The sequence below is a fragment of the Temnothorax americanus genome, unplaced genomic scaffold, assembly GCF_048541705.1.
Source record: "Temnothorax americanus isolate GAGA-0224 unplaced genomic scaffold, ASM4854170v1 Scaffold1, whole genome shotgun sequence".
Taxonomy (NCBI): domain Eukaryota; kingdom Metazoa; phylum Arthropoda; class Insecta; order Hymenoptera; family Formicidae; genus Temnothorax; species Temnothorax americanus.
Window position 1 is genome coordinate 5,702,666 of NW_027509230.1, and position 17,009 is coordinate 5,719,674.

Sequence of the window (17,009 nt, forward strand, 5' to 3'; positions counted from 1 at the left end):
TTATTTAATTAATTTTTTCATTTAGATAATGAATATAATAGTAGTAACAAATTTAGATAATTTAGATAAATTATTATTACTGAAAATATTTATTAAGATGAGCAAAATGTATTTATATGCTTTCGCACTTATATTCTGAAAAATATTTTTAAAATATCGATCTATCCCATGTTTTATTTGATGAGATGTTTATACTTTCACTTACTCTTTATAACATTACTATCAAAATCTTTAGAATAGGAAACAGCGCCTATTTCGGAACACTTTAACTTTTCTCATGTTAGCCGTTACGTAATGTCAAATTTTGATGTCGGTGGCAAAGAGCATTGTCTTTGTCACCATAACGTCAAAATTTGACATTACGTGACGGCTAACATGAGAAAAATTGAAGTGTTCCGAAATAGGTGCTGTTCCGAAATAGAAATTCGCTTACCCTAAAATGCTAAAATCTAAAAGCAAGAGTTATTTTCCACATTTTATGTCTTGGATCACTTTTGATACAAAGATGTAAATTGCATACATGCCATGCTTTCAAATACCTGGAACAGTCCGATATACAAGGCAAATAATATCATAAATGCAAAACCATGTAAATACACGCTTATGTACGCATATTATCGTAAATAAGATAACGATGAGAAAAGTAATATAGCGATAATCGAAGCGGAGAGGTCATAAAAGTATCACGACTACCGAGAACCGGGAATCCCTCATTTTGCCTCGCGAAGGCATTGAATGCAGCAGTTGTTGCTTCCGCGAGGTAAAAATTGTAAAAATAAAAAGACGGAGATCCCGCGGCAGTGACGTAGATTTAAAGATATGAAGCCTTATTTAAAGCGCTCAGCCTCCTTTCGACACAGTCACATCTGCGCTTAGTGGGAGCGACTTACGTTGCTCTCGCTTATAATCTCTTCTCTTCCTTCTTTAATTGATAGTCAAGATGAAGCTACTCGCTCTCGTTTTGGTCTTATCTTGCGTCGTTGCGTACACAACCGCCAGAAAAAGAGGACAATACTGGCCCACCAATACCAAAATATTCGTAAATATTTTTTAAATTATATAATTTAATTAATAATTTGCTCTCCATCCTTTTCTCGGTTGTAATTTCTTGCTAATTGATCGTATTGTATATGTGCATTTTACAATATTTATAATTATATATTCTTCCTAATTTACATGCGTTCTATATAAATTCTGTCATTGTTCAAAATTTATAGAAAGATAATTGTTTGGCATATTTAAAAATATTTTATGACAAGTTTAGAAGCACCATAGAAAACACACATTTAGTTTTATATAAATATAGTTTTATAATTATATTTTTATAAACATTTTATTATAAATATTATTTAGACGACACCATGTCGGTTTCGTCGCGAGGCCGATCCTCAGGGCTCGATCGTTGCAAACTTAAAGAATACTCCGCAATTGCCCTTCGACGACAACGAAAATCTTCGACTTGTTCTTTTCGACAACGATCCCACCGTCGATCTAGGTGAAGATGGCAAGGAGATTCCCGGGCCTCAATCGCAACCTAATGCCCTATCGAACAATTTGCACCTGATAGACGAGAACGATTACTTCAGCTCCTACACCTTCCAGCCGGGCACGTACCGTAGTTTCTCCCGGAACTTCGGAATTGGCGGCAGATATCGCTGGAGAAGGGAAGCGGGCGGACACGTGGAGCCGCGCCTCCGTTTTGATGCTGAAACACAAAGGGGGAATAGTTTCTTCACTGATTTCGCGGATCTTCGGCGACGCGCAAACGGTCGTGGAATAGAGCCCACGGTAGGCGCGACCGCTGGCATCCGTTTCAGGCGGGAAGCCGATCAAATTAACCCCTTGGCTGTTAGGCGAGAAAAGAGGTCGTGGCTCTCAAAAACAGCTAAAAAACTTGTAAACAAAAAAAATTATACAAGACTGGAAAAACTTGCGAAAAAGAAACTGTTTAACGAATAGTTATTAATACGCGGTAAACCGATTTGGTCACTGGTGAATTATCGGGTGAATTATGGTCGGAATTATCGAGATCGGAAGAAATAATTAAGATGACGTAGAGCGCGAAACTGAGTTAATTTTCTGAGCTTTATTTCATATAATAGATACACGAAAACTGTGTTGGCTTCGACCGAAAACGTCGATCGCTTCCGAGATCGCGAGAGCTGGAGAGGTGAGCGAGGTATGTGTGAATAAGTACATGTGTGTGGGGGGAGGGAGGGGAGGTAGAGGTGGAGTAACGGCATTTTCTGGGAAATATTTACGTATGAATGTAAACATATATTTACGTAATAGAATTGCAAATATGATCAAAGCGACTGAATATATATATAATGTATATACTTTTAATAATATCTTTAATTACAAGTATTTGTTTTAGCAAGTGTATGTATGATCATTAAATAATGATAATGAGTAATAAACAATATTCGAAACCCAGCATCCTGTTATGTGCATTTTCGAAACAATTTTACGTATTAATTTTTGTGCGACGACCATACTCTGTCTTCAATCTTTTTTAGCATTACTTTTAACGAAACGGTCATCGGGCGTTTTTTACACCAATTAAAAATCATTGTTATTAATTACATATTGCATATTTTTCATTGTTCTATAATTTATTAGTATTTTAGGACAGTATGTATTTAGATTTACTCAATATTTTCTGAAAAAAGTAAGGAGAAACCAAAAAAATATTTAAAAAACGAAAGAAACACATATATTTTTTAAAATTACTGTTACGTAATTTTATTTTTTCGACATTGGGGTATAAAAATGACCGTTCTCGGATTAAATTTTTTAGCATTAAAAATAAATGAAATATATTTCTTTCTTTTTCCTCAATAATCCTATAAAGTTTAAAGTTTTATTCGCCTTGAAAATTGTGTCAAACATAATGTAAGATCAGACTGAAGTCGAGCGGTCGGTGCTGCGTAAAGATGCAATTTCTACGATAGTAACATTTTCGTAAGAATTCTGTCTTGAAGACGCCATCTTCTTCTCCCTCTTTCTTCTCTTTCTTTTCCTCTCTCTCTCTCTCTCTCTCTCTCTCTCTCTCTCTCTCTCTCTCTCTCTCTCTCTCTCCCCCCTTTTCACCACGGCAAATTAAGCTTCCCAAAACACCGCGAAACTGTTAATTAAGACTCATTATGGGCGCTGCGGGGGATGGTTGCCCGGGATAGTAGAAGGAAGGCCGTAGCGGAGGATGAAGACCACGAAGAAGCCGGAGCGAGGAAGGGGGCAGGGCAGGGAGCGGAGGAGGTTTAGGCGGGGGTGGTTTAACCCGAGTACGAACTTCTTAATACCACAGCTGCAGTCGGGTTCATTGTGGGATCAATACGGGGAGAGCTCGTGGTAGTGGCAGGCCAAGTGCGATTGGCCCTGACAATCGGGCACGGCGATTGGCCGATGTTGGCACTGCCAGGAGGCGGGTCCTACCGTCGCGGTCTCAACGTGTTGGGGTGATGGTAAAGGGGAAAGAGAATACCCGGCGTCAGCCGTTCCGCGCTCGAAAACGACGGCGACGGGGACGGCTCTATAGAAAAAGACAGCGAGAGGTTCTATGGAGAGAGGGTGACACACGGTGTCGCGTACGGGGGGTTTCAGTCTGTGTTCACCCATGAGAGACACACCACTATCGGCGACACGCTCCGCTCACGTTGCGAGGGTGAAGGCTCGCTTCTCGTTCGCCAACCGGTCACATTCTCTCGTTCTTCAAGAAGATCGCGTGTCGTTTGCGTTGAATCTGAACGTGTCGCGATTGGACACTCGTGATTTTACCATTGAAGAGGACATCATCGAGAATAGACCTAATTTTTAGAAAAAAAAAAGAAAATAGTATAATTTGGATGAAACATATTGTAACACAAGTAGCGCGTGTCATTTTGAACCTCAGTTGATCTCGGGTCTGACACGCATGAGATGAAGTGACGAGAACGGTGACAGTAGTTACTAGTTAAGTGAAATGTCAATGAAGTGTTAATAAAAGAGAGAAATTATACATGTTTCATCGAGACGGTAAGCTTCATACGTAAATTGTGAGCACAACTGTAAATTGTGAACAATTGGAATTTGTTAAACTGAGTGATGGAGTCAAATTGTGCGCGTCATAGCAAGTGGTCGACATAACATTAAAATCAGTGACAATTGATCCAAATTAGAAAGTTTTTAGAAGGAAGATATCGGAAAGAAAAATTTTGGGAAAAAAGAAAATGTTACGAAGATTAATTATTAGAAGAAAGATTGAAGAAGACTATCTTGGAAAGTAAGATAATATATGGAAATAAAGAAGAGGAAGTGTCACACAAAAGGATTGCTATTAGATACCTTCATGTGTCTTGTCCATTTTTCGTGGAATCTTGAATCGAAGATATGTTCGACAATTTGACAAATCTAGCTGACGATAACTATTCGAATCTTTTTGCCTTCGATCGACGCGCTAATCGAGGAAGAAAGAAGAACGATCGATTTGTACAATATTTTCCATTGTCTCAGCTATCTCGAAGAATTATCAACGTAGTTTCGTGATTCGCTGTGATTTAGTGATTTTCGTGAAAGAACAAATAAAACTATTCATTCTTTGCTAAACTGTTTATTGCTTACTATGATATATTTCGGTGCATTTTAATAAAAATGATCATTATTGTATCTAAACGAGAGTATCTAAACAACGAAAGATTAAACATTTTTTAATGATAGTATATTTATATAATATAAACTGCACTTGGGGGGGGATGAATGAGAAATCATAAATGATGATAAATATCGAGACGTGCATCGTCATCTTTGTGGGTTAATGCTGTATTATTTGATGAATCCTGAATCTTGAACGATTGCAAGCGACGTAAAAATTAAAAGAGTATAAGACTGTTGGTACCAATAATACAAACTATCCAATTTTTTTTATAAACATCGTTAATCTAATATATCTGAGTGATATCTTTAGATCTTTAGAATATTTAAATTGAGATCGTATTATAAGCTATTGAAGAAACGCTAGAGTAAAGATATCCGAAGAAAGCTGTTCGGCAATAATACATTGAATTATCTCGCTATCGCTGTCTGCTGCAGCATGAACCGTTATCCTTAGTGATGATCTAACTTTAGTGACCTTGGATGATCTCGGACGTTTGATCCGACCGCGGCGTGAGCCAACGGCGGAGTTGGAGGACGAGTTCAGGAGTGGTGTGGTTCGAAAGGGTGGTGCGACGTTCGGGTACGCAAGTCTGCAGGCCAGCTCTGGGGTGCCGGGCCCGGGCGGGGTGATGAGCTGCTCCGATGTGATGTATCAATATTATCCTTACATCTACCAGACCCATCGGCCACCGCCGCCGCATCCGAGCCACCCCCATGCGGCCCCGCACAACCACCCCCACGCTAATCCGCACGCGGCCCACCACAGCCCAGCCAGACCGGCGCCCTTTCAACCCTTCCCGGCGGCGACGGCGACGCATCAGTATGACAGGGTAAGTCGAGCTTCTTTTTTGATCTTGAGATGATGGGAGTTAATTCTGTTATCGGAAACTCTGTTGATTTTTAGGATTGCAAGATAGCAAATTTAAACTCGACAGATATCTTTAATGAGCAATAAAATCTCTAATGAATAGCAACAAGAGTAAGAATGATAATCATAAGTGATATGCAAATTTATAAAATTAATTCACACAGTCAGTTTATAATATAACAGTAATATATATAATCTCTTAAAATGGTAAAATTGCTTGAAAATACGTCAAAAGGTAAATAAGTAAAACGAGTTGCAGATTATATTCGGCTACACTCGCTGATTAATTAATTGACCTAATGATACTGCGATATAGAATCTGTCGCTATAATAGATAAAGTAACAGATTGTGCGAAAATGCTAATAAAATGCGTTACGACACCCAACATTTCGAAGGTGGTCCATTCACACATTTTTATAACCCCATTCTCTGACCGCCTGCCCCCGGTACTTAAATCGTCCGAAGCAATTAAAAACAGACCCACGTTAGTCATTAAGTTAAGCACGTTTGGTATAAAAAAAAACGCAGCTATTTATAACAAGTTTTGCCTGTATTTTACATCGACTCTCTTCGCTTTTACTGCGAATGAATACCTACTCTTTACTGCCATATAAATTAAGTCAAGAATAAGATGACTTTATTGAGCAAAATATATTTATTTAGCTTACTATCAAAGGAACACTATAATAATCAAACTTTGGAGCAAGTAAAACACATTATGAAAAAGATAAACATTATTTCAACTTGGTATTTCACATTTAGTTTATATAAAAGTTTAAACTTGACTTAAAAATTTTTTTTTAATTTAGATGGTTAAATTAAATTTTTGGATCTCTGCTCCTTAGTCCTTGAGTTTGCTTGCGTGTTTAAGCTTGCCGACTTTAGATTCTCGGATCTTCGTATAGCGAATCCTCCGAGTTGTCGAATAACAAGTAGTCCCTTCGAATCACTCGATTCTCGATTTGTCGGTCCTTCACGGATGTCGCCTAGTAGCCTTTCCTAGAACTCGAAAAACACCGCCGACGAAACAATATTTTGCTCAGCCTCGCGTATCCTGAAATAGTTTCGAGACGAGCAAGAAGGAAGAAGTTTTTGCGAGTAACGCGTGGAATCGTCTGTGCATCATTTTAATTTGTCTGCTGGGAGGTCAGGCGTGTTCCTGCCCTCGGCGAGCACCCATCCGTGCACCGTGGGGTGTCGAGCGCCGTTTTGCTATCTTTCCCGGGCCGCGCGCCGGTGGGAAAGTAATGTTCCTTTTTTCCAGCACCAACCTCGCCTAGGTAATATTAAACCGCTTGTAACTAGTGGTGCGCGCACCGAGAATATTCTTGAGAGCACATTCTCGGAAAACGAAGACGTTCTGAGAACGAGAATACTGTGAGAGAATTCTGAAACGGTAATATCTTTGAGATATTATCCGAGAGCCAATATATTTTTCAAGTATTGTTAAAGAATAAGAAGAATACATTTTTGGGAAAATTCATTTTACAGGTTTCAAATTATTGCGATTCATGAAACTTGAATCATAAGGGTTAAAAGAGTTAAAAGGGTAGAGAAGGAAAGAGAGGTTTGAAGATTTAGGACTATCGCGATTATAAATATTCAAAATTTTTACAACTTTATTGTGTCATTTATACACCGATTACTTAAAAAAATATGATTGAAAAGTAAATTTAAGAATAATATATAAATTGGGTAGTTACATTCTGGTATCTCGTTTAATCTCAATATGCAAATGAGGGCCACTAAAATTTATCGACTGGAATACGAGAAGAGGAAAGAAAAGAAAGAAATGTCTTCTAGAAAGTAAAAGTTTCCCAGGATCTCGCAAAGTCGAAAATTTTTGTGTATCACGGAATAAGTGTAAGAATAAATTCTATTTAGAAATAATTTTAAATTGATGCAATTTTTTGATATTACAAGTTTAAAACGTTCTTTAATTAAAAGTTTTCTTCTGGCATTCTAGCTATACATATATTCACATAAACGCACATAAATTTCAACCGGTTATTTAAAAGTTAATTTTTAATTAACAAGAATTATTTATGCGATTACAAATCCGGCTCTCTCTCTCTCTCTCTCTCTCTCTCTCTCTCTCTTTCTGCAAGACGTATAGTTGTAAAGTATCGTTGGTCCATTTATCTATCAATCTTCCGGAGACATTGTAGAAATGTGAACGTTCCAACGTTCTCTTTTCTTTTGTCTTTCTCTTCCGTTCTCCGTGGTAGCGATCGCGAGATAACGTCCGGCAAAAGCGTTAAGCGCGCGCGCGATACGAGCAAAGAGGAGCAAAGGAAGGAAAGCCGATCCCGACAGCCGGACAGGTTCTCCGCGAGGGGGTTCCCCCGAGGGAAGCGAAAGGATCCCGCGGATTCCCTGGCTCATATCCTCGGAGCCCGGGTAGTTCACGCGACCGCGGCAACATGAATTTACTTTATTTAACTCTCTCTCTCTCTCTCTCTCTTCTTCCTTTTATTTAGAGCCCCGAGGAACCGGGAGGAGCCTTGCTCATTTTGTTCCTTTGCCGGCCTCCGCTCTCTGTCCCCTGGTCTCTGAATTAATAGCCGCGCTAGTGTTTTTCGCAGTGTGTCGGCCGCAGCGTCCCGCACGCGTGTATATGCGTGCGCGTGCACGCGCGTACGAAAGCGCGTACCGACGTGACGCGCGTTAAAAATGCGCGTCGTTTTCTCACGAGACGCTCCGAAACTGCCGTGCTTTATCGTTCCCGCTCGCCTGGCCGAGTAAGAGAACGAGCGTCTCGTGGCATGGACCCCGCGTTCGCGAAGAATGATACACGAGGCATCGCAAAAACTGCACGATTCCTTTCGAACCGCAGGCATTAAAACCCGGACTGAGAAAAATTTCCGGGACTTAAATAACGTGATAGCATAGTAGCTTTAGATTTATCGTTAATCGAGAGTGAAAAAGGTTTCCTGATTAGTAAGTATTTGGTCTCTTTTTTTTTGGCAGACAGTTTTATTCTCTGAAATAAAACGAAATCTCTTATTAGACATAACTATGGAATCCGCTGATTGATGTCGACTGATGTCATTTCGTATAATATGAGGTTTGTAAAAAATTAGGCGACAGAAAGAAGTCCAGGGACTGGAGCGCGTACGATTCATCGGAAAAACACGTGTGCCAAGGGAGGGACAGGTGCTGGTCTCAGGAGAGGCTCGTAAGAACTTGGCTATCCTTCATTAGCACTCTCGTTACCCGACCGATGTTTCTTCTGCGCGCAGCGTACGCACATATGCGGTGACTATACCGTCGTACGCGCAGTCTTGCACCATCGCTGCAAGTTATGTCACGCAATTTGCACTCGATCGGAGTCGATTAACGAAAATAGGGCTAACAAATGCGATAATCCAACGCAGCATAGCACGTTTATTTAAAAACTCTTAGGTAACATTCCCATCGGCGCTATTTTGCAAAATTCGCAATATAAAAAATTTCGGATTCAAAGATCTGGTCTCGAAGGCTTCAGAGTCGGAGGAATTTGGTATCCGAGGAACTCGGGGGGGGGGGGCCAAGAAGACGAAGATTCAAGCTATCCAGAATTCAAGGCATAGATTACGTGCGATTAGAATTCAAAGCGTTTAGAATCTAGGGCATTTAGATACACAGTACCTCGAACTCGTGTAATTCGTATAGTCGCATTCGTAGACTTCCGGCCGTCGGCCGGAGCGAAACCCCGAAACAACGTTGTGAAGTGTCGCGTTAATCGAATCCTACGTATAATTACCCAGTTCCCTTTCTCGAGACTTCCTCGGCAACGTTAATAAGCCCATCCGGGCGCCTCCCTCACGAAACTGGCAGAGAGACCTCGTAGCCGGCAGCGATCGAGAGAGAGAGAGAGAGAGAGAGAGAGAGAGAGAGAGAGAGAGAGAGAGAGAGAGAGAGAGAGAGAGAGAGAGAGAGAGAGAGAGAGAGAGAGAGAGAGAGAGAGAGAGAGAGAGAGAGAGAGAGAGAGAGAGAGAAAGGGAGAGCGAAGGCGAGATAGAGTGAGGAAGGGAGAGTAGTCGTAAAAGCGCATTTTTCTCGGGTATCTTGACCGATTAATGAACCGATGTCGTCGCCAGGACCACCCCGAAGGATACGCGTACGGGACGCGCATCCCTCGCGAGATAGACCGACAGCAGTCCAGGACTATAATACCTAGCCTATAACCAGCTCCTGTCCGTCCTCCTAGCAGCAGGTCTCAAACGGACCGCACCTTTACCTGACCAAGTTTTACGATCGTCGCGCCGAGGTGGCGATGTGTTCTCGTGTTATCGTCCCGGCGGGATCTGTCCTGGCTAAAGCAGGCTCCTCTGCCATGACTTCTTTTATTATATTTCTCTTTCCTCCCTCTCTCTCCCCCCCTCTTTTTCTTGCGTGTTCTTCTCCGCGCTGGCACTGTGCCTCTCCTCGCGATTAACGAACGAAGGACACAACTACTTTGCGATCTGCAATCAGCGCGTTCATCAATTTGACTCATTGTACTGAATCAAATTCAAGAGAGGAAATATTGTAACAATAATGATAAGAAGCATCTATTTTTACTCATTTTTTATTTGTGTGAAGAAACGATTAGAATAAGCGATAAAAGCGATTAGAAGTGCAATGTATAATTAAATAAGATCAATTTCACCAATCTCTTTCGTATACGCGGATTGAACGCTTAGTTTTTATACCTCAGCAATCTCCACATTTCGAGTCTCTCTAGGATTTTTCTTAAAATCTTCTCAGGCTAAATGTCACATTTTTATGCGTTGCATTCCGGCTGATGTGATTCACTTGACGCTTTTTCTTCCATAAATCAGTTAATTACGAGGTCACCATCGGAACAATCGATCTACTTTCCAGCGGACTGTCAGTATGTCGTCAATCTTCCGTAATGTTGATACCGTGCCGCGTTTCAAGCTCTGGCATTCCCGTCGCATCGTATTAGGAGAGATCGACTACTACCGGCCGGTAATTTGTTGTTCTCGCTTCGCCGGAATAAATTTCCACCGGGGACTAGTTTCTCGGCCAGCGCCATCCCCCTGCGCTCTTAAGCGCGCGAGACCTTTCGCCCGCCGTCTTTGCATTCCACCTATGAGATCACTGTCGCAAACGCTTATACAACCTGTCACGGAAAATCGTTGCGAGAATGCGACGTCGATTTCTAAAATCGCGGAACAACAAGCCCGGCAGCCGAGTGGAACTCGACCTGTTGATCGCGAAACGGGAAGCCGGTGTTGGCTCCATGAAATTCCATGAAATCGTAATGAATCGAAGAAGTGGATTTACAATCGTGTATTTCAAATCAGCCATGAATAAAGATCGCGCGTATTAATGAGGAAAGAAAGTGGTGGAGTGATTATACAATATGATGCATTAGCATCGCTCGAAGATTCCGGTAGGAATTTATATTTTTTATGAACCGATTTTGTAGGATGCATATCGAATTATTGATGAATGTAAAAATCGAATTGCATTGAGATCTCGAGATATTGGATAGGTCTAGGACAATGTACGTATTATTGCAAGTCTATGTTATATTGATGTAACATGGACAATTTTATAATATTACAATTTTATAATAGCCCGTTAATATTCCTCGTGTCTCCTTCCCATGTATTTTTAGCCCTTTTATTCCGAGGAAAACTAGTTCAAGTTTCGATCGCCATCCCTACTATCCTTACCATTGGTTCTTTTCACAAGTATTTGATCCTGAGATTTGGGGCTCTACGCCACTGTGCGAACCACGCAGAAAATTCGCTCATAAAGCGGCGTGGAACGATCGCGCGGCCCGTAAAAGAAAGAAGAAGCGGGACGAGCGGTACATTTAAACGCTCCCCGCGTGGCTCACGGTATATCGGGAGTTCCCAGAGAGGCACGCAAGACCTTACGTCTTTACTTAACCCCTTGACCATGCGATGAACAACATTTTTCCGACGCGGCCGACCGTAGGGAGTTTCTCCCCCTGCCGCCTCGTTCTCCTCGTATGAATCGCTTCCGACATTTGCCGGCGCGGTCACGCGAGTACCCGGTGCCGAGTGCTGACGCGGCGTTTCGATATCTACGCTACGGTGCACGGTGCTTGCAGCGTGGTTGGACAAGGAAAAACGAATTAATTACGATCAATCCGCGTGTCGATGGAAGCGCGCGTCGTAAAAGCCAGCGCGAGGCCAGCCAGGCCAGCCGGCCGGCTTGGCTGACCCTGTCGAAGTCGAAGAGGAGCTGTTACTGCACCGGCTATGAGCTACGATCGCCGTCTTCGTCGCGTGCTCGGCCGAGCAGGGAACATCGACATCGTCGATGAAACCTTCCCTCCTGTCTCCTCTCTATCCTCGCGATTCTTCTCACTGCATCAGTCACAAAAATCAATGCCATCATTGGTCATTGGTCGATTTGGAGATGTCAAAGGATTATGAATTATTACCGAGTCTTTAGATGTTTAGATTGTTGGCTAATGAAGTAGGGTGGATCCTATAAGCACTTATACGACGCTAATTTAAACACGACTGTAGATTTCAAAGTTCTTCTGCATCTTGTATATTTAGGATTCTGAATGTGAAACGCGTGATGTTTCGTTTGATCGATGACTTCGATTTTATGTTAATCACGTTTTGGACTGTTTGAATTATAAGAGTACACGATGCGTTTCAACATCTGTGACTTTAGATATCTTTAATTCCCAGAAATCTTATGTCCATCTTGGGTATATTCTAAGGTATACAGATCCTAAGTTCATTAAACGACTAATAAATCTGTGGCGACGATGGACATTTCGATATATCTATACGTTTTTTATACGCACTCTTCTTTAAATGAATCTTAGTATAGCTCAAGTTGGTAGAACGATAGTCCGTGCACGAGGTTTTCCTTCGTGGCGCGCCAATGTATGAAAGGTAAAAGGAAAGAAAAATTAGAAATAAAAGACGCACGACGGTAATATCGAGAGACGTTCGCCATGACGACGATGATACTTCAGACCGGTACAGCAACGGCATCCTCGACCGCGGTAGGATCAAACGGTGCGGTACGGATAGAAAGAGAGCCGTAAGTAGGGGTGTTGCGAGGTCTCGATAAATTCAGGATCTGGAAGTCCGAGTCGCTGACTTTTTTATCGCCACTTAAACGGGAAAATGGTGTTTCTGCCAGTCTCGCAGCGAACGAGTCTGACCCCGTGTGCGCACACGTTACGTAATAAATATTATTTTATCGCTTATCTATTTCCAGAGGATTTCGCTTTCCTGCGAATTCCCTTTCTTATTGACGTCGCAGGAATAAACGAGTTTCTCGTATAGGTCCTTAACGGACGAAACATATATAGTGATGCATAAGAAGAAATATTTTTATCTATCAGAGATAACAAGCTTTCAAGTTTATCAATTACTGGCGATCTTTAATTCCCTCTTGTGTATGAAGAAAAAATAATTTTTAATTTTGTAAAGATATTATTTTCCGCTTAGTATATCTATTTTCGCTGAATAAACTGCGGCGATATCTGTAGTTGGATGTGCGCGCCGAAAGTGTTGAATGAATTACTCTAGTTTTACGATGTAGAACATTATCCTTCGCGGCGACGGTGGTCAGTGTCGCAGTGGCACAGCCACTGCTAAAAAGGGACGCGCAAAACTTTCACCGAATCGTCGCGAAATCGAGGTGAACTCGCCTTACCGGTTTAAACGAAAAAATTAATACGTGACCCGGCGGCGGCAGCGCGGCAGCGGCAGAGCGGAGATCGGCGACCGCGTGGCTGAGATAAAACGGCGTCCCGGGTATCGGGAATCGGGTGCCACGAGTGCCAGGTAAAGACAACACGCCGGTGGACAATCATCGGGCAAAAAGCGATCGGTCGCTCCTGGTATAAGGCCTGAAACGACTGCCCAAAGACCCGGAATGGTGATGATTCTGTCGTAATCGCTCGCGAATACTGTCTGTTTCCTGGGATACAGACATTCCTCACTCTGATATGTAACATATTCGGACAGAATGATTCTTAAATCGTATCATAGAATTTTGTGTTCACGCAACACTTGTATCCAACATAAAAAAATTTTTTTTATCGTTATAAAAACATAGAATGCAATAATAGGCATTAATAGTGCAATCTATCGTAGCGATATTAGCGATTAGTGGATGTAAGATTTTTTTTGTCTGAGGATAGCTAAAGTTATCAATTAAAACTTTTAATACTTCTTGTTAGCGTTAAGAGCGAACAGGGAGGCGGAAGAGACGAGCATGGGCAGAAGGAAGTGTCGCGCGTGGAAGCGGCAGCCGTTTCTTTTGTGCCGTCGTCGGAGTGTGGTGCCTTCCTCGTCAGAAAGCGCGGATGCGTTTCTGCTCGAGGCGGTTGCATTGAATTGCAGATCGCGCGCGGACAGATGGACATTCGTCCATGGACGAACTCGCGGCCGCTGGTTGCGACAGCAAAAAAAAAACATCCAGAGACCCTGGAAATCTTCCGATCTTGCCGATCTCGTATCGTATCCTCGTAACCTCGATTCCACGGCTGTTCGCATCCTTGGATTCTAGAATCTCTAGATGCCTTGAAGGGAAAAAAATGAAGAATAAATAAATACCGCCGCGAGGAACGGAAAGATCACATCGTGTCTCGACTTTTCAAATTGCGATCCTGGAATCGCGACCGAATTCTGCTCGTTCGACCTAGTCGTATTTGCGAAACGGCGAAGAACTTAAAACCCTTATCCCGCGAGATATCAGTTCATCAGGGTGAAGGATCGGTGGCGATCGAATCTTTTGCAGAAAAAAATCCCGCGTCAGCTATCAGCCCGCTCGTCGTTAGTCACGTGCGTCGCGCGGCGTGGCCATTTGTCTTTGTTCACTTTGCGCACCCGGTGTCCGAGAAAATGCCCGCGCGTCTATTTGTTACGAAGCCGAAGCCACAAATCACGCCGCTGATGCACCTCCGCGTGTCCTCGTACCCGCGAACTCTACCTCGCGCGCGCGCGCGCGACTTTCGCGACTACCCCTCGAGTATATTTAAACGCAATTACGACAAGCGACCGCCCGGTAATCCCGCCGAAACACGCATCGCCGCGAGATTAACTGCCAGGCAAGCCAGAAGTGTGGAATCCAGACGCTGGGTATCTCTCCGAGTACGTTGTTATAACTTAAAGCGCGATTCTTGATTTCATCCCGCGTGTTTGGGATGAAACGATGACATCATCGTCTGGGTGCCTGTTAGCTCTGAAGATCTAAGGACCCGCCTGAGATCTGAGATCTATCACCTTTGCGACTGTGCAATAGTATCTATTAGGAGCAGAAATAATGGAAAATATTTATTACGCTGCAAAAAACACAATCGTATAAAAATGTTATCGTTTTTTTAGGACTCGCGAGTATAGTAGTCGAACATTAAGCGCATCCGACGGCCATCGAGAGATAAAACATGACGCATAAAAATTCAAATCGTTATTGTTGTTAGCGGCATGTCGGGTCCCCAGTTAATCGCGTTGCGATGGTATGGCCGGTATATGTATATTTGCGAATAAACGCGACCAATTCCTCATCTCTATCGGAAGAAACGAGCCGCGGGTATGCGCGGTAAGTGGCGAATTAATAAACGCCGTCGACTCGACTCGACTCGACTCGACTTGACTCCCAGGAGACTGGACTTCGAATATCCGAGTCGCCGATCCGAGCCGCCGACTTTGTCGCCGTCGTCGGCGTACGAGAACTCGGACTTCTGCAGTAGCTCCGGCGATAAGGCTCCATTACTGAAATACCAGCTGTTTAACCCCGCGGAGCCCTCTCGCCCCTCTCGAGGATTTCCCCCTTTTACTTCTCTCGATGCCGCCTGCCTGTGTCGGCGAGTTGTCTATTTTCGCTCGCCGACGCAAACTCTGTTTCACGGCACTTCTCCTCTTCTCTTTCTAGGTGGGCAGTTTCATTTATAACAGGATGCTAATGTGATTGTATTAACTTGCCGCATTTGGGGAAACTAATATACCGCGCGTCCCCTGGGAAAGGTGAGAATCTGTAGAAGGGTTCTCTTTTCAAGAGCTTGGAACTGATTTTTGTGTTAACCCAAGAACAGTCGCGCGGATGATGTTAGTCATCCACGTGCACAAATCTGCAATTTTTAAATTTATTTTAATGTTAATTTTAAATATATATTCACAACATATGTCTTTATATTTTAATTTCTCTTTAAAAATGGGTGACAGATGTCATTCATACGATCGCGCAAACGTTCCATTTAACAACACGACCACTCAAGGTTTAAGTTGAAAATCTGGATGGAAACACTGAATATAACTGGTTTTGTAGATTTATACTTCTTAAAGTCGTAATTTTTATTACAAAGTTTTGCATTCTTAAATATTTGGACCATATGTATCTTTAATAAGAATAATATGACAAGATTCTAGATCTAATTCTTCGTCAAAATATCTTATATATGCGAAACGGTAAAAAAGAGTGATCGAACTGGTTCCTCGATCGTCCAGTGTATCGACAGGCATTTTGCCGGTTCTTCCCGACTGCTGGCCACCATGTGACACGCGTTGGGTCAGATATTATTTGGCCTGGACGGCAAGCAGAACTGGTCCGGTCGGAACCAGCTGATATATCAAAGAGATACCGACGATTGTGTCGCTCGTCGGCAACTCGATCACTCGTTTAAATATCTGATACCGAACAATTTCTAATTAATCGCTTTTCATTCTCTGCGCAGGATTCGAATTCAACGATCGAAATGCGGTGTCCGTTTATTCACGAGAGGCTCGCGATTTTAGCTGCTCGACAAGTATTCGTTAATTTAAACGGTCTTCAAATTTGCCGAATTTTGTCATTGTACAATTTCCAAGTAGCGTGGAACACTCCATACATGCTTTTTGTATATATGTTTAGAGAATTTTCGACGATGTGTAATACCGAGATATTCCGGCTGTTTAAGTAGATAAGCGTAAGATTAGAACGGCGCCTCATAAATTTGCGGACGATTCGTTCAAAGGATTTGCGAGAAAGTAAGAAAGAGAGAGAGAGTGTGTTTAGGGATTCATCACCGGTCACATTGCAGGGTTCGGCTTGCACGTGCTCGCTTGGTTTTGCGCGGGACGTCGACATGCAGGCTGTCCAATAGGGTATGATTTGTCGCATCGTCGACCAGCTGCTGTCCTCGTGTGTGCCACAGACTTTTCATCCGATGAACGTTTAGCCCAGCAAAAATATTTTTGCCCGATTGCCGCTTACTTTTTGTCCTCATCGTGTAGTGAGAACTATCGATCATTTCAGTTCAAGAAATTTTTCAGACTAGTAAATCATTTATAATCTAATGAAAGGGTACGTGCAAGCAAGTTAAAATTTGATTCTATCATCCTAAAAGCTTAGGATGCAAGAGAGATTCAGGGAAGATTCAGAAAACTTAGTTTCCTTCGAGCTCACGCGAGCCAGGATCGATCAAAAAATTTAACATTGGAATCTAGGATCTCTCTCAGCATCTGTTTCCGTGATGAATCACTTGAGCGGGCCACTGACTTTGGGGCATGTAAATATAGAGGCGACGCGTTG

The 17,009-nt window shown here is 42.5% G+C and overlaps 2 protein-coding genes across 7 annotated transcripts in view; both read left to right on the forward strand.

Annotated features, from left to right (window-relative positions):
• Positions 1 to 856: 856 nt before the first annotated feature.
• Positions 857 to 2,437, forward strand: LOC143893153 (uncharacterized). Its single transcript, XM_077398185.1, has 2 exons — positions 857 to 1,039; positions 1,354 to 2,437. The coding sequence occupies exons 1-2, from the start codon at positions 941 to 943 to the stop codon at positions 1,957 to 1,959; spliced, it is 705 nt and encodes a 234-aa protein (XP_077254311.1). The 5' UTR covers positions 857 to 940; the 3' UTR covers positions 1,960 to 2,437.
• An 833-nt stretch (positions 2,438 to 3,270) lies between these two features.
• Positions 3,271 to 17,009, forward strand: part of Vg (transcription factor vestigial) — a 45,734-nt gene continuing 31,995 nt past the window's right edge. The window contains exon 1 of one of the 6 annotated variants that reach the window (XR_013260293.1): positions 3,271 to 5,462. Coding sequence is in view for 5 of the 6 variants with exons in the window: in XM_077426738.1 (XP_077282864.1) it covers positions 5,262 to 5,462 (201 nt within the window). In the remaining variant the exon portion in view is untranslated. The remainder of the gene's footprint in view (positions 5,463 to 17,009) is intronic. The other 5 variants (XM_077426738.1, XM_077426768.1, XM_077426756.1 and 2 more) reach the window with 5 other exon arrangements.